An 18,677-nucleotide genomic window follows, 5' to 3' on the forward strand; every position below is an offset into this window, starting at 1 on the left:
ATATATATATATATATATATATATATATATATATATATATATATATATACATGAGAAGAATTTGCGAAATTTCGAACAATTTTTATTTTTTTACTTTTTTATTTTCAAAAAAGAAGAATATCACAATATTGGCAGGAAATTATATTGAAGCTCCGTCACTCGCATCACCGGGTACTCCCAGAAGATCATAGAATCCGTGTTAGTATCGTCGTTTATACGATCATTTACAATCTCCGGGTTATGACAGCTGCGGTGGAGATTTTTATCAAGCGTGGGAGACCACCACGCGCAGATGGGCGCAGCGTGAGCGTTCGAGCGCCCGCGCCATTTCCGCGTAATAAAAGTACACTTCGAGCACGGGGAGGTGACTTTCTTCCTCTCTGCGGTTCGCTCTTCGCGAACATCTGCAACTTGTCGCGGTCCTCGCACTGCCGGGTTGCGTGTGTGATAATGTGGGAATGCATAATTAGAAGAACGTACGCGGGTGGCGATAAAGCACCCGGGGATTCGTTCAGCTACAAAGCGGTAGCGCCGTTTAATCATTTTCAATGGCGACAGCAGGCGAGAGAGGAGTGGGAAATTTAATCGTTGAACCACGCCCGTTGTCACCGTGAAATTATTCTTGTATAATATCGCGTTATATTTATTTTAATAAATAAATTTTTTAACAAAAATAAACCGTGACTTTTATGTCACGACTCTAAAGTCATAAAAAATATAAAATAAATTTGATTTAGTATTTCTATGTACACATAATGTTGTAACATTCTAACGAAATATTAGAGGTTGACGTGAAATTATTAATTAGTCAATAATCATATTTTTTATTATCTATCTTTTTATAATTATGTAATTAATTATCTAGACAATTCATTCTTTTCGTGCCGATTGTTCCAATAGTTAGAATATCAAGATAGGATTATAAGTACATAGAAACGTTAAACATAGAAAGATATAATTATTTCATACCTTTTATAGCTCTTCCAGGATTTTCAAAAGTTTATTTTTGTTAAAAAATTCTTTTATATCATGCTTTTCAATTATTTATTAAAAGTTTGTTTTTGAAAATAAAAATTTTTCTGGATGTTCTCAAGTCTCCAAGAAAGTAATGGAATTATATAATTTCCAGTTCACCTGTCTTTAGACGAATTCAAATATAATGACCCTAATTCAAAATAATGTAAATAATATATTGAACAAGCTACAAGGAAAATTTTATCTCAATACCTGTAATCCCCAGGTTCTAAGGGAACATATACACAAGACAAACAAATACATAAAGGACAAACTGAAAACTAAGGCTTTTTTGAAGTCGGTTAAAAATTGCTGCTCAAGATAACAAAGCGCGTTGCTGGAATATCTTCCAGTTCCGCAATTTTCACCTAATTTTATGTTTCTAACTGTATTACAAAAAGAAGATATACGTATAGCTTCACTATGTAAAATCATTCTCCCTTCGCCAAACATTCCTATTCCTTAACATTCCTAACTTGACGCGTTGGTTGTCGCAGTTTGCCATGCCATCGCATCGCGCAGACCGCAACGTGGGGACGTACAACGCTAATAATGGCACGTTGACGACGCGGGTGACTATAAAACCCGCGGATACGCGACGTAGCAAGAAGGGAGTCCGTGCGGAGCATATGTGCGAGGGGAAGAGCTGAAGAATTCGCGTAAAATGTCAAATTTAAACATGCGGAACACGTCGTGCGGCAGACCATGCTCCCGCGATCAAACGTCAAAGCTTTCACATTTGTTCCACTCAATCTCGACGCACCTGGACGCATAAATTACGACCGAAAAAACTGTTTACGTAACGCCGCGTGGTTCGACAGATTTATTCAGCCTTACTAATCTGGCCGATTCTTCCGATTCATTGCTGTCATGGCTGTCAATTGCGAAAATTCCCGGAAGAGATAACGCGATATCGGACGAAAATCCACATTACATTTCCGCGTCGACGCTCAGATGCACATGACGCGTCCAGAAATGTCCAGAAACGTAGTGCAAAGCATCATCAGAATAGCACGCTAATGGAAAGTGTCAATGTGGTCAAATTTAGCACAGTCACTTAGGCGTCAGTCTTGTTGACGACCGAGGAGGAAGAGAACAGCGACCCGACTCTCGGAATGGACCGCTTAACCGAGATAACCCAATAAAAACTAGGTCTCTCGCGATTCTCACACTAATCAGGGTTCGCGATAAATCAAGAAGAAGTTAGAAGTGAGTATTCTTAAACAGTGACTCTAAGTCTGACTCACTATATAATCGGCCCGAGACATCAAGTGGCGCATATAGCTGCCCGCGCGAACGTATAGTCAAGCTCTCTCCGCATCATCACGCGAGACGCGTGAGACGATCAACCATTTTCGCGTCAGACGGGCAGACACGCGCCGCGGCCGATCGTAAAGCAGCATTGCACGGCGGTGACGTGTTCTGTAATTATGTCAACTATCGGGGTGCTCATCTCTCTCCCTCTTCCACCAACTCCCCTTCTTCCCTGGTTTCGCTGATCGCTGATGGTGTCATAAGATCGCGACTCGGCGCGACGCACTGTTCCGTTAATTACGCGAAGGTAATTGCGTTGCGCGTAATCGTGCGTCTAATTATGAGGACACCGCAGCCGTCACTCCTCTTTTCGTACGATTGATTACACCGCGATGGGATGTTGCACCTCGCGAGATCGGATCCATCCTGTAATTACGACTTTGCGAAATAATCTGTATCTTGGTACAATCGGCGACGCTTATTACCGGCGAGAAAACACGCGCGAGAGGGAACGCCGGGGCGCGATTAATTATTCGCGCGAACGTCGGAACTGTCGATTGTCGAGCTGTATTCTGGACGTGCGGTAATCGCTTTCCGCGTGCTATTTCATCCGCGCGCGAAAGCGCGATTTCAGCTCGGAGACGTTTAGCGGTATGCGCCTAGTTAGATCCATTAGAGTGCGCGATTGAACGGTCGTTTCTCTGTCGTCAGAGCGGGGACCCTACAATTGCAAAGGTTTACGACGTCGCTTTAACCATACGTCATGCTGGCGTGCAGTTAATTTATGTTAATAGCGGCCTTATGTCGAGGAAGTACAACGCGTGTACGCAATTCAACATGCAGGAGATCTCGACGAAGCTCGTCGCCGTGAAAATTAATAATAAATTGGATTTCGGCTGTTGACTACGCTAGCAAATTAATAATGTGGAATACTCCAAGAAAAAGATATGGCGTTGACAATTGCACCAGGTGAGGCAATAACTATTGCAAATGTCTTCGAAACAAGAAACAAAGGCGATTTTCAGATTTTCGGGGCTATTCAAGAAAAAGCTTCTTATGGTGGTCACATTTCTTTCCTGGGAGAAATAGCTTCCAAGATCTTAAGGTCACTTTTGTTTTTGTTTCATAAAGACAAAGCGACAAGAGTTATAGACTCACTCTATATAGATGACAAATATACGATTTTGGTATGTAGAAAATTAATGTACATGGTATAATTATAATGTATATGGTTTGATGTAAATTATTTTGTAGTTGCTAAAGTTAGATAAGATTATGAGAACTATATAATAACTATTCCGTTTAGTTTCAATTGCAATAACTGCAAGATAATTTATATTAAACCATATGTGTACATTAATTTTCTATGTACAAAACTCGTACGGTTGCCACCAACGTGTCTTTTTCACTGAGTTTAACAATGACGATAAATTGATGACCAACAGTGTTGAAGTATTTTATCTCGCCGTTGACTTCCTCAACTTTCGCCGATAACTCGAGAACGACCGACTGCGTGGTCTTTTATTTTCCGCTAACTATCGTTTTCAACGTTGAGAAATACCTTCGGAGAGCATCCTCGTATCGTGCGAAGCCCCAAAGTTATCGGAATCTCCTCTCTCTATATTTCGAAGTAATTTATCGATCCCCGATATTAATTTGCCGGGGGAAAGCTTCGGGACGAAAAAAGAGCCCGTTACAACATAAATTCGCCAGAACGAGAAAGATGCGTGAAATATTATCGCGATCGTACGAGATATAAAACACCGAGCGCCGATTATGGTACTAGTAGTGCGTTCGTTATCGATCTCGCAGTCGATTAGCCACGTCAGTAGTTCATTCACCATGTCGCGTGACTGCCACGGCGAGATACGAAACGTAACCTGTTAACAGGGAAACGTAATCCAATATCGTCGAGGACAATGATCCGCGGAGAGGGTTCCTGCCTCCGATCGAGTGACCCTGGTTTAAGCCGGTTCCTTGAGCCGAGATTAACATAATCTGGATACACTGCGGTAAACTACTCGATTGTGTGCAACTATCTCGTTAATTCACGTCATAAACGAGCACTGCAACGTTTACTCGATGTCGTTTAAATTAGTTTATATAATAATCCCTTATATAGTAATTAGCAATAATTAAGAATTAATTGAAAATTGATCTAGAGTCGATATATCAACTCGATATCATCATCAATGGGATCAAGTTGAATAAATGATTCAAATTAAATTCGCGTTATTTATATGGAAGCGGAATTGCAGTCAAATGTCAAAGGTTGAGCAGAAGGAGAGGAATTAAAAATCATGTCTCCGAATTAAAATGTATTATTCAATCGCGATACACGCACGCATTAGATAATACGGACGAGCTCGTGATCAATAAATATATAGTGCTCGCGAGAGCTTCGATTGTAGATTCAATTCACGATATCGCTTTTGCGTATACTCTATATAGATGCACTAAATGCAATTTCATTTGGTGTGCTCAAGTTCTAATGTCTAATATCCGCGGTAACGGTAGATAACCACGAACGCTTTTTATCGCAGTGGCCGCTGCAATACGACGGTAACTCGCCCCGGCAAGAAGACGATCATTAATCATCGTGAATTTCGGCATTCTAGGTTATCAGAAATGTGGGACAAGAAACGCGGTTTGATACTGCTTCGTTTATATATTCCTTAATACATAGTGCGCGTACGTTTAAGCCGTCGCGACGGAAAGGACGATTCCCTCTTACTAAACTACTTATTCATGAAACAACATCCCCTTTGAAATGATCCAATTTTACGCGAACCGAATCCTCGTGTTCAATCATATTACACAATTAATACACTTCATGGGTCAAATAGATAAGAACGGTCAGTTATGGTAATTACAACGCGATAACGTTAAAAGAGCAAATAACGTGAAGGTAGAAAATTGAAAAAACCAGTAGATTTGAATTCAACTAAATATCGGTCATATTAATGACTCTTATATGCTGAAGAGCTTGATCTTTATACGCGCCAACTGCAAGGTCTGAGTTAGAGCAAACGCGTGATGTAAGTCGTCGCAGTAATTAGATGTTGTTTCGGACAATGCGCGCCGTGTCTTGCCGCGGTTTCAGAGTTCGTCGTTACCGAGGCACATCGGGCGCGTACATGGAACGTGGAATTTGACGGTCGTAGAATGTTCCGTGAGATTGCGTGGCGAAGAGTTAATTAAATGGTTCGGGGAAGCGGGCCCTCTCTCGACGCGAGGGGTCAGTCGATGAACCGTGAACGCCGGGCGCACAACACGCCTCCTTCTTAATAATTGTCATATATATCGTCACCGTCTGACCTCTCGCGTCCGACACAAATGGTGGGTCCACCCGTAATGGCGATTTTGTCTGCGAGATCGCTGATAGCGCGTTGTCGCTCAGTAGCGTAACGAGAATTAAAGACTCGGCATGCACGTTGCCATGGTCATTCCTTTGGCTAGCGTTTCTCTCTTTCCTTCTCTCTCCTTTCTTTCTCTCTCTCGCGAGTTCCGCGAACAGATGACGTGTCGGTCATCGTTCAAACGAAAGTGATCAGACGTGACGCGATGCAACAATGTAGCAGCGTATAGTTGGCCGCAATCTCGTGCGATCTTACGTAACGATTCACGACACTCATCACGGTGGTAACGCCCCGCTATTGGAGTGCATACACTTGGTTGCAAAATGATTTTAGCACAATGAAGTTGGGATCTTATACACACAGGGAAATACATGTTGCACTGAGAGAAATGGTTGATCTAACTAAAGTTATAGTTATTTTCGGTCTCAACCACCATTTTATGGTTGTTCTAATACAAAAATGATAACATGCACATAAGGTTATTATCACTAACATTGTAGTAGAATTTAATTAAAGAATAGTTTTCTTGACCATAATTTATAGTAATTTATAGTAATTTCTCTACGTGATTGTAGTTAGAAATATCAAAAATTTTTTCTCAGTGCATTTAAATAATATCACTTGTGTTTCAAGTATTTCATAAGTTTATATATCTGGAAACCTATTATAAGTTCATCAAATCATCATAAGCATTAAATTTATTCAAACGCATTCTATATCCTAGTGAGAAACTTTAGTATTTCGATCAACAATATTTAATTCAAACCAAAATTCGGGTTACTCGTTACGCAAAGAGAATCGAACTAATTTTTCTTCAATAAAGTTTTATAATATTCTTATAAAGAAAATAAATTCTCCTTTCGAACAGATGAATAATGAGCAATTCTAGAATTTGCGACGAGTATATATTTTAAGATTATTATCAAAAATATATGAAGATAACCGTTTATAAGAACAAAATATATAATTGCTTTCTTTAGCAGTAGAATGATATTATTCTGTATGCATCAAACTGCTAAAATTAAAAATAATTACCAACGAACTTGCACAGTAATTGTGTTGCTAATTGATGCTTTGATTTATTATTATTATTTATATCATTAATTATATTATTACTGTGTAAGTTCGTCGTAATGATCCTCAGTAGTGACAGTTCTGTTCCTAACCGAACTCCCAACTTCATAGTGTCTAAACCGTTCTGCAACCGACTATACAAGTTTGCACGGCTCGACAGAGCTCCGGTCACGTACTTCGCGTACTTTGCTGATTGATCGGGATCAATTGTCGCTTCGCGACATCGCCTCCCTTCGCCGATAGAAACTTCCAACAGCAGTCGTCACGCGTCCGAACTACTTTTAACGCGAACTACCGCGTCGAAAACGGGCGACCAACGGATCGCGGCGACTCACGGGGTCGATTTGCAATTTCGCAATTTCTACTGCGATAGTTTGCTATATTTTAAGCCGCAAGTGTACTTGTGTGTACACACATACACACACATGCGCGCGCGCGCACACACAGAAAAAGAAAGAAAGAGAGGACGCGCTGGTGATGTGCGCGCATCCTCGATCGCGGTTACTGAGATGAAACAACGTGTTGTGGTTATGGAAGTGTATTTATTAATCTTTTAGCTTATCGTTCCTGACGTGGTCGGGCCACCGCTCAAGGGATTGTGTTATCCACAGCGAGTTTAATAAATTGCAGACCGCGCAACACACACGCGCTCTTGAGTACTTTCCTTCGAACAGAATTAATAAAGTAGAATCTCTGTTTATTGCGCGAGCTGGAATAACAAATAATTTTCATTTCAATTGAGTCTATTCTCATATTGAGCGTTTTGCAATGAAGTCTATACATGTTTGTCATTAATAGCGATGCGCTGTGTTTCCAACTGTAACGGGCAGTTTATCGACGTCCCTTCCACTTCTGCTAATTATTGTGCAACCGTAGAGCGATTAAATTGTAACGAATTAATTATGTTCCAACGAATAAGCTATAAATCACAACGAGTACCTCGCTAACGGGAGAACCGATACGCGCGGGGGAAAAATATTCCAAGTGCGGATTCGGTTAAATCCGCGCTGGAAATGTTATTATCTCGCGCGGCAACGGGCGGGGTTACAGCCGACCTCGGGCATGAAGATTGCATTGCGGCCCGCGGAGAGCGCATTTGTACCGAAAATAACGCGGAGATGCACATCGACGCGCTCGGAAAAACGAGGAGCCGGGGTGGCAGGTAAGCGGCGGAAAGCTTGCGGCTCTCTCTGCCACGTTTAATAATGAACAATTACACCGTTGAAGGCCGCGCTTCCAGAGAGACGTCAAAGCGATAACTGTTTCGCGTTTGTTTACGACGGAGAGCGCGATGGGAACTGGTCGCGATGGAGAACGAAGCTGTCTTCTCTTTTCCGGCGCGCATACACCATCCCGGTGTCGGCTGCCACGAGCAATGCTTTCCTCGTTCTTCGAGGGGAACTACGTGTTGCATAATCGGACCTGCTGTTCTCCTGTTAGCCGTGACGACTTGTTCTTCTGCGTTCTTGCGTTAAGCCGACTTCAGAGGCAACGTGACACGTCGTTAACGCTTACGTTCGCCGACGCAACATTGCGTGTATAAATTCCCGCTTATTTGAGCCCTACTTTCGATCTGAGCTTTCTAACATCTTCGTTTCGGTGTACGTTTAATACATATAAAAACTAAAATCCTTCTTAACGTCTCTGGTCAAAATTTCGACCCGGTCGAGTTAGGCTTTTTGTTAATCGCGATGAAAGTAGTCTCGGCACGATGGATATCACGACACACGATCGGAATGTCGCGTCGCCCGGCGAGATTGGCGGGTGCATTTTCGAGATTTCTTCGCGTCTGTAACGACCACTTAACTTAGATTAGCCACGCGGTCTGGCCGACAGTGCACTATAATGATGGTAAAAAGCCCCGACATGAGTCAGAGAGTTTTTCCCCTTTCCTTTCGTGCCAGCTAATAATCTCATTGCCGATCCTCGAGTATCTCTGGAGCGCGCGCGATGTGCCTCCGTTCGAACCGTGTTAAAGATAGGCGCGTGGGTGCGCGCGCGCACACACACACACACACATGGACGGGCGTTCTCGCAGATTTATAAATCTAATTTCCCTCTGTCGAGCTCGCGGAATATCGAAAAATCGTCAAGCGAGCAATAACCGAGCAGAACCGAAAAACGATTTTCTTCGGGCAATCGTAGCGATCGCTCGACAATGCGACTCGTTTGTCGACTTTTCGCGTCCGCTCAAGTCGCTTTAAATGTCGCGCGATACATTTGGCTCGACGTGAATGCAATTTTCGCGCGAAGGCAAACGCCGCTAATTTCCAATACCTTTCCTGAGAAAGAGAGACTTCGCGGAATAATCAAATATTTCCATTTCCTCTTTTAAGACAGGAATCAAGACGGCATTCTGCGATTCGTCCCGGTCTGAGAGAAAACACTTTCGGGCAATTTCGCGGACAAAGACACTTCAACGCGGATCTTAACCTCGCGGCGGCGAGATTTCAAGGGTGCACGGTTCGCCGGCGCGACGAACACGCGTTGTACAACGAGAGCCCCGTGTGAGTTACTTCTCGCATAAGTTATTTGCCGTGCAAGTCGGTGACGCGGTGTGCGCGGGTGCGGATAAAACAAGGAACATAATACAACGGCCGTGCGCATGCAACAAGATTACCGGCGGGTCTCGGTCGTCTCCCTCACGGTCGCGTCTACCCTCGAAGCGCCTCCATCTTTCCGCCCGTCGAGGATCACGGGAATGTCCTAACGAAATTCCCCTCCTTATCCTGAAAACGTTCTCTAGTAATGCCGTGGCTTCTTCCATCTCGGACCTAATCTGACCTCGCCATTACGCTTTCAGCGTCGTCGAGCTTTTCGATCTCGCAGAACTACTTCCTCGCGGATCGAGTTTTGTGGCCGGGACGTCGATGGGTGATCAAGACGATATCTGAGATATAACGTGTATTTGCGCGAAATTAGCGGCTTTATCGGACAATGCCGGGAAGGAACTTTTGCAATATCATCGATCGCCGTGAAACGCACGCCGGATGAAAATTGAAAAACAACGTCGAGAACTTATTACGATTAAAAAGGAAAGAAGAGGAAGAAAATGGCAACGGTGACGAATCGTATCGCCGTTCAAAAGTTGTCCCGTTAAAAAGCCTGAGAAAAAGCGATGAGAATTAACGGGATATCCGATGGTGGCGTGACATTACATTTAGATAACTTGGAGCTCGGCCAAAATCAATGTTATTCCCCACGGTTTGCGGAAGCGAGCAAATATTATAGGTCCAGGTACTGCACCTATAATACTGGACGTTCGTTCAGCTAAACGAAAGGAAGGGAGTGTCGTGTATTTCAATGGAGAGAATGCCCCTTTTACATCGCGGAGAACACTCGCTTTGTAGTAATTCCAAGATATAATCTCAGGATCATGTAATGATATCACCGAGGCTTAGAATCAAACGCTAAAGTAATCTAAGAGATTCGTATCGCGCGTTCGTCTATATATATATGTATATATTGAGGTATTAATAATATAAAATATCGAGTATATATATGGCTGTGTGTGATGAATGGAGCTTAGAAGGAAAAAACGCGGGTTGTGGTTAGCCCCGAAGGTCAAACGTAATTATTGGTTACGCCGTAATGGTTTAAGGAATCTTCATGTTCCCTATTGTCTCGGATTTCCTAGGAACAAAGTGTACCAAGATAACCTGCGCGAGACCGGGAGGCCTTGAAACCCGAACCATCATCAAAGAGAGGGCAATAAAACCTGAGGGAATGCCGTCAAGACACGTTTCGTCGAGGCCCGTTGTCGTGGCTTTATTCGAGACGTCTCTCCCGCGAGGCTTCGAGCATTGTTTTTAGATCGCGTGTTGTAGTGGTGTGTTCGGGTCTTACAAGTACAACTTACGTGTTTTGCGAAGGTGTCGGGCACATACGTCGCTATAATAAATATTAAGAGCCCCAGCGACCTGCAAAAACAAAAAATGTCGCGTTAATAACTTACTTGATCATTTGATCACACGTATACACACATACACACAAGCTCACTCTGATATAGTACACATTTTTCCTGAATATTTTATCAATCTGATTCACGTTACGTCGCTGTTATAAAATTTTATCATTGTCAACTTGATATTTAAATCTCGCCGCACACAACTGTTTTATATTCTTCACTGGGAATGACATCGACACATGATATTTATTATACACAAATATTACATGTTATATAATATTTTTATCAATATCTTCCCTATATACATTGCGCGATATAGATATGACAGACAACCACGAGATAAATGTCTCGATTTTACCATATTTCATACGACATATAGATGAAAAATACCAATATAGTAAGGTAAAAATACCAATACTCGAACACGTATCTAAACCTAAATATTCTTATTATGTTGGTCTTTAAATATTTACACTTTTAACACAGAATACATGTATATTCAATATATGTATACATATTTCATGTTTTGTAAGTTGTTTAAATATTCGCATTTATAAGAACTAAAACATTAGGAATTTGTCTAAGAATTAAGTGTATGTCTGGAGATTGGTATGTTTGCCTTGAAATATGTCAATTGTTTCTCTTCTTTTACGTTCATTATTTAACTAAGACCATAATTATTATCATTAATATTACAAGGGATCTCTTCCTCCAACGCGCGCTGCTAATGCAACGTAAAGCGCTCTCCATGCTTTCACGAGAAGCCGTTGGCGCGAAACAAGCGCACGCGAGGCATACAGAGTAGCTGCCCGTATGTGAGTTATCAGCGCAACATTGACCCAGACTTTGACGCGGCATCAGCGGGGCTTGTTACACCGAGACAAGTTTCACTGCAAAGTGGTCCCACGACTGGTTATGTCAGCGGGGTCCAGTTACGCGTTACGTGGCATTACATGAACGAGAGAGTTCTTCTTCTTCTCGCCACTACCTCCTCCACCTATCGAAAGCGAATCTCTCAAACGACTCTACACGTGTATTTCAACGTGAAACGCAACCGCGCGACACGCTCGGCATGGCCACTTTCGAGGTATCGCGATTCGCGTGTTCTCGCGGACTCACCGACCAAGATCGACTCGTCGTGGTAACGTTATCGTTCGGTAACGATCCACCTTATTTTCTCATCGACGCTTCCAGACACGCAACCTACTTTCGACTCGAGGGATTTACACGTCATTAAGCGGTAAGGTGCGCGTGACAAATTTGTGACAAATCGCTCGCGTTGAATCAGAGAGAAAGCACTTAGTTCGCTGAATAGGGCAACCGCGGTGGCATAAAGGGTAGGCAGAAGAAAAATTCACTTAAATCATTTAAAAATAAAGGGGCCTTTGTACTTTCGAGGCTCAGCGAAGACAAGATCCTTCCATAAAAATCTTATTAGGATCTTGGCGATAAAATTTCCTTTCTTTCCTCTATGTACCAAGCGATTACCGAATTTTTTTAACAAAAGTATAGAGGTTATTCAAATGACTAACTGCCATTGGATTGTGTATAAACGAACACGGATACTATCGATTATAAAAGTACAATGCAATCGCGTATAACGGACGGATACGAACACGATTCTTATTACGATGCCGTTCCGCGTCTCAACTGTATCATTGATGATTTCGCACTGCTCGCGAAACGCCCGAACTATTTGTCTGCGTACGTTTCTAATTCCTCTTTTCCTTTCGTTCTGACTATCCGATTCTCTTTCTCCACAAAAACCTCGATTTTATTTTTCTCTCAACGCTCGAACCAAATCTAATTTCCCTTCTCTAACTTTCTGACTCTCACTCCCTGGTTCTTCGACTCTATCTCTCGACTCTCTCGCTTTACTCTCTTATTCTCTCTTTTCTCCGGGCGTCCCTTGCTTCGTGTACTCTATGCATTATAAATCCTACATTCCTACTTTATTTTATTTCAGTGCTTTAACAACCTTTAAAAAAATAAACAAATGAAATTTGCTTATATTTTTGACCCGGATTTATGTCATCGCAAAAGAGATGCTTACAGCTTCGCTGTAAAGCTCCCGCGACAACGTACCCGTGATAGGTAAACAACCCTTAAATACGCGCACGCGGAAAGTCGGGGATTGAAAATATTATCAATAAGAGAAGCCAATCTGTACACGCGCGTGCGATTTGATTTGCATAATGGAAAGTTCAAAATCGCTTCGTACAGAACTTTGCCGCTTATGCGAACGTCGACGTTGAGTGCACGCGCGCGAAATCTCGCCGGATTTTATGCGCGACAGTTCGAAATTTTGCAACTACGTGTCACACGTTCCGGAATATATATATATATATATATATATATATATATATATATATATATATATAACACGCACATACATACGGGCATGTATACGAAATCTCACACGTAAGAATTCTCCGTGCTTACTTTCCGTGATTTGTTGCACGACACTATTAGACGAGTGACTAAGGAAAGCACGAGGGTATCGTCCAGAGAAACCTTCGGCAAACTATTCAATTTGCGGAAGAGACTAGCGTCTCTCTTACGCGCCCAGTAAATGCAGAATGATGAAAATAAATATCAATTCCCCTCGACTACTGAATTCTCAACCTTTCACCTCAAGGACTACCGATCCTGAATATTCGTCGTAAGGTCGAAAACGTGGAAACCTCCACAAGCTCTAATCGAGAGATAGATCGTAATTTCGTCGCTTATATTACATTCTCGATATGATACAAGCAACGAAATTCTGTTATAATATTGTCAACTATGTTATAATAATAAGATGTGATATAATTATGTTATAATTTACATAACATGGGAAATTACGTTATAACATTCCGACTCGAAATTTCAGCCCTGCTTTCTCTCTCTCTCTCTCGACCAGAACTTTCTAACATCTGTATATTCTGAAAGATCAGTGTATGTTTAATACAGACGGAAATCCTATTTGGGTTCTAAATAGTAGAAAACGCACAAAATGTAACATGTAGGTTCTAAAGAGAATCTCTTGGCGAAGCTGTAGGTCGAGTAGAATCAAAAGATGTTAACGCAGACTTCAGAGCATCAAAGTAGACGACAAATGCAATATTAAGGTCGAAACTGGAATCAAGATTTCGCGAACGGAGTAAGAGGGATAGTTGTAATATTATAATAACTAGAAGGTGTCGGAGCTCGCGACGTTGAACAGAATAGAAAGAAACAGGTTGGCAGCGCGAATGTGGGGCAAGTGCAATGTCTTTGCCAGAGACAGCGGCGGAAGCGAAAATCATGAATGAGCGTGTTTTAGCGGTGCATTGGCACGCGTCGTTGCGTAAGTTCTACGAGTGGGCGTCATTCAGGTTTGGAACGATGCCCGGACCTGCCGGTGACTCGCTATCGGGAATGGGCGAGCTCGAATATACAGGCTTCTGTTATCGGCCAACGGCTGGTCTAATATTCTCGCGAGAAATGATTTATCGGCTTTGTCGATATCGATTTTACCGCGCCGGTAATTACGACGCGTTTGCCGCATCGTGTTTAAAACCGGCGCGCAGCCGACCATTCCGCATATCGCGAGCAAGCTGTACAACGCTCTCCGATTGTTTATGACAGTCGTTTGAACACGTTCTGTGTTTTCAGTGCTGATTTATGGAAGAAATTGCGACAACAGTCGTCTACGATAGTAGCCAAGATTCTCATAAGAATCTCTCGATTGGAAATTTATCTCATGTCCTGATCAGGTTGATTCCAATCAGTTATCTGGTTTGTATAAAGTGATGTTATCGATTTATAATTATTAACGAAGTCTTAATTATTAATAACTCTTATCATTATTAATAAGATCTTGATCACCACGCTGCATTACATGACTGATCATGACTCGATAACATCACCTTGTACCAAACCAGACAACTGATTAGGATCAAGCTGATCAGGGCCATGCAGGATAGTTAATTACTTTTTCAATTAATTATCGTGTTCAATTGATCATTGATATAAGCGAATTTAATTGAAAACCGTTCAATCGACGATTTCAACGAATTCGATTAAAGATCATTCAATTGACGACTGATATGAGCGAAGGGAATAAAAAATTACTCTATTGTGTCAACTAAACTTAGCAAATTTAATTAAAAGCTGTTTACTTTATTACTTATATTAATTTATATAAATTTTTAATTAAAGATCGAAAAATCGTCAGTTTCAAAATCGAAAAATCTTCAGATTCAAAATCGTCAGTTGCTTGAATTGATACACATTCGTTCAAATCAATTGTTAAATTGAGAATTGATGTTTTTACAGTCCTGGAAACGTGGGATAAATTCCTAGCTAAGTATGGAGACAATTGAAACAGAAAGGATGGAGCGATTATTTTACAGGGGCACTATGTTTTAAAAATAATTACACGTCCCTCGAACGTTACCCTATAAAAAGATAATTTGTGGCTTATCTCTCCTAATAAAAATGGGCCACGATGCATTACCAGCTCGAACTCGGGCTATACACGTTGCGATTCTCGAGACCCGCAATTATTATAACTGGTCTCAGCTGCGAGAGAGCTCTTAGCTGAAATAGTTTTATGAAGCACGAGCGTGCAGCCAGATACGGAGGCGTTTAATTGGAACGCAGTTTTCAGCGCACTAAATGCACCTGCGGGGCGTAGCGTGACGCTCGTTTTTCCGGGACGCAATCGCGCCGGCCGGCCGGCTTAACAATATTTTTCAATGTCTCCCGCCCTTTAAGTGTTTGTCATGCGGAAATAATTTAATCGCGGGCTGACGTAATCGCGGATGCCAATAGCGCGGCTTTAATAAAATTACCATTGCCCGATAATCGAGCTATTTGAGTTCGAAACTTCGGGAGTGTGCCTCCCCGTTCGCGAAAATAACTCCTACTCCATTCGGCGCCGCGGAGGTGGCTTTGTCGGCATAAAGTTTCATATTGCAGTGTACAGTTCGCGCAATTTCTAGTTATGAAATTCTCCTATGAACTTCTGGGGATGTCAATAAAGTTTAGTCTCGAGAATTGCGAGAATATGCAAACCAGTGACAAACACAAAGAGACGACGGTAATTTTAAGTAGCTCGCGCCAGCCCGCGTAAGAGCGCAAGCTTTGATTAATAAGTCAATTGTATCCACTTTCTTTCTCACGCAGAATTGCACGGATGCGTCGCATGTGTGTGTCTGCAGAAAAAACGTGTTAATTTGTCGGAGAGATAATTCACTGCGAGGAAATAAAGTCGCACATAATCGATTTAAGTTTCGACATTGTACGTCACGTTGCGGTTGCAATCGATCTCTCTTCTCTAGGATAACAATCGGCGACATGGACAAAAATCTCGTGGTTTCTCAACGGAGACAATAGTAATCATCTATCCGAACTATCCGAGTCTCGTCGCCATCTATAAAGTTCTAGATCGACGGGTACATCAAACGAGATTTGGAGTCGCGCATGAATATGCAAATGAGGACGATGATCAGGACCCGCGTTCGAAACTTTTCTAACGAGGACCCCCCACGATCGCATTCTTTAAATTTCGGCTTTATAGACCAGCCGTGCTTCTCCGGCTACGCGCTCAGATCCGAACGTCCAATTACGTCGTGGCCGGGACAGCATGCTATTTTACGTTGCGACGCGGCGAAGAACGCGCTTCTAATAGAACCACAAAGTGCAAAACTTGGCCCCCATTGAATTTATTCAAAATGTACACCGAGAAAATATTGTAATAAAAATTACGTTAAAATTACATTTTTTTACATTTTTTTACATTTTTTTCATGTTCCTTGCAAAGTTGGATTATATATTAAAAATGTGGTATAAATTACCACAGAAACAGTAAATTTAACGATTTATCTACTATATGATTTAAAAAAACGAAAACATTCAAGTAATCACGATAATTTTGTAGGAAAAAGTCAAACGTGCATAATATCTATATGTATAAAACAGAAGGTCCGTCTGCTCCCTAAACACTCCTAAACCCTTCAAGCAATTTAGACTAAATTTTGCCTAGTTGCCGTCTACGACTCCGCAGAAAATATAGGCTACATGAAACCGGACACCAGATACTGGACATATCACTCCTTCCCCTCCCTCTGAAATGTTATCTCCTTGACATTTTGTAATAACCTGAGCACAATGCTTGGATATAAGTATGTATTTCGGCTAATCCTATCAGAAAAAGTACGTGTTACTGAAAATCTCGAATGTATCGAAACTTGAAGTCTCTTTTCCGCGACGCTGATTGGCCGTCCCGACTGTCTCGATTAGCTCGATTGAAATATGCGGCTAGGTTCGATCCGTTTACAGCTGTCAGATGCGTGTGACGGATCAGGTTGTGTATTTTACACAATTTTTCACGGCTGTCAGCATTGGTTCTTGCTGTATTATTTATTATATTCACGACTGTCATCGGTCCTTGTAAGAATTACATCGATCGCGATTATCAGCGGCGGACTCGCGAGTGACAAAGTTTGGTCGAAGGTTACATCACGAGGTGAGTAAATGTCCAGAAAGTTATATTTTTACGGTTAGTATTAACGGCTTGATAGATTATATCTTTTGTTTATATTGATACATTTATGTGTTCTGCAAACATTTTGCCTGAAAGAAGTTCAAATATTAAAGGAAAGAGGGATAGCAGAAAATTCACCAGAAGAAGTAAATTACACAACTTAAGTCATAATATGCATTTTATTATACTGATATTACTCAATATAGAAATAATTAATATGTTTATTTCAAATACTGATATGTTTTGTTACAGCGTCAAAGCAAAAGGATGTCTGTTTAATTTAAAATGAACAAAAAATATAATTAAATTATACACATATTATTTAAGAAATTAATTAATGTATTTTTAAAAGTTCAAAATAAATTATCATTAAAATTATATCTGATTTCTTTTATACGTTATATCAAAATTTCACTTGTTCATTGAATATTAATATAATTATTAATTAATAAAAATATATTTTAATTTAATTTTATTTTTATTTTATATTTTTTATTGTTTCTTAGTAGCTAAATAGCGCACGCTTGTATTGTTTCTAGTTTAATAAAATATATAAATTTTGGTTATAAGTACACACACACACACACAATGAACTCAGTTCTTAAGTGTCGCTGGGGGGGTGGATCTTGTTTGAAAAATTACTCCTTTCTAGAAAAAGAATTGGAAAAGTTGCTGTCGATTTTATCAGAGAATCCTACGATTGCCCGACAAGAACGATAATGATCTAAATAGGATAGTAGTTACTTTCGCGAAGCAGCACTTCGCGCGACTTCGAAATAACCGTTGCAAAATACACGGCGTGTAAAGGGGAAAGGGGTGAGCGCGCACTCGTGGAACGCGAGATCGTATCCGTGGAATTCAGGCATAAGGTGCATCTCTGGTCGCGGACAACGGGCTCATTAGTATCGTGGAACGATACTCGGCGGTACGGGAGAAATCGCAAAAAAAAGGCATCGGCATGCCCACGCGAGAGTACCTCGGGCGCTTACGTATCAGATTATGGCTAGGGAACTGCATAGGCCGCCTTTTGCGCGGCCGGTCTACTGATAACGACGATCCGATAACATTGTAATTGGTTTATCGGTTATTAATAATGGCACAACCGCTCGCGGTCTATCGCCGGGGTGCAGCACCCATCGACCCGCTGCTACGTGCGGCACATGTGCCGACGTATGATAATCGAAATATCGCCTTCCCACGATTTCGATTTTTCAAAAACGCACAGCCTCACCGCGCGAGTTAGCTTAGCTGCCATTGGTGAAACGCACCGATTCAATAGTATCGGTAGTTGAATATCGGCGCTTCATAATCAGCGAACGAGCACCGGCGGACATTCAACGCGGATACCCACTTATACTGAATATTATATTCGATATGAGGCGACTTTCTATCGAAAGTGGAAACGTGGAGCGTAGAGCGAAGTAATTAATCGGCTCGCGTAGAGTCGTCGGTATAGTATGAATCGTGCATTCAGAGAAAAGGACATGGCAACTATATGGATGGAAACTCTATATGAGTTTCCATACAGAATTAATCTATTTAGAATTAATATATAATT

General features: G+C 41.5%; 1 protein-coding gene across 5 annotated transcripts in view; it reads right to left on the reverse strand.

Moving 5' to 3' along the window:
- The window catches only part of LOC116844591 (papilin), a 138,910-nt gene that overhangs the window by 38,564 nt on the left and 81,669 nt on the right, over positions 1-18,677 (reverse strand). For all 5 annotated transcript variants that reach the window (XM_032816340.1, XM_032816339.1, XM_032816343.1 and 2 more), the window contains exon 2: positions 10,561-10,621. In XM_032816340.1, the coding sequence (XP_032672231.1) occupies positions 10,561-10,621 (61 nt within the window). The remainder of the gene's footprint in view (positions 1-10,560; positions 10,622-18,677) is intronic.

The sequence above is a fragment of the Odontomachus brunneus genome, unplaced genomic scaffold (assembly GCF_010583005.1).
Source record: "Odontomachus brunneus isolate Ranch 3 - 2012 unplaced genomic scaffold, Obru_v1 Obru_scaffold_043, whole genome shotgun sequence".
NCBI classification, from domain to species: domain Eukaryota; kingdom Metazoa; phylum Arthropoda; class Insecta; order Hymenoptera; family Formicidae; genus Odontomachus; species Odontomachus brunneus.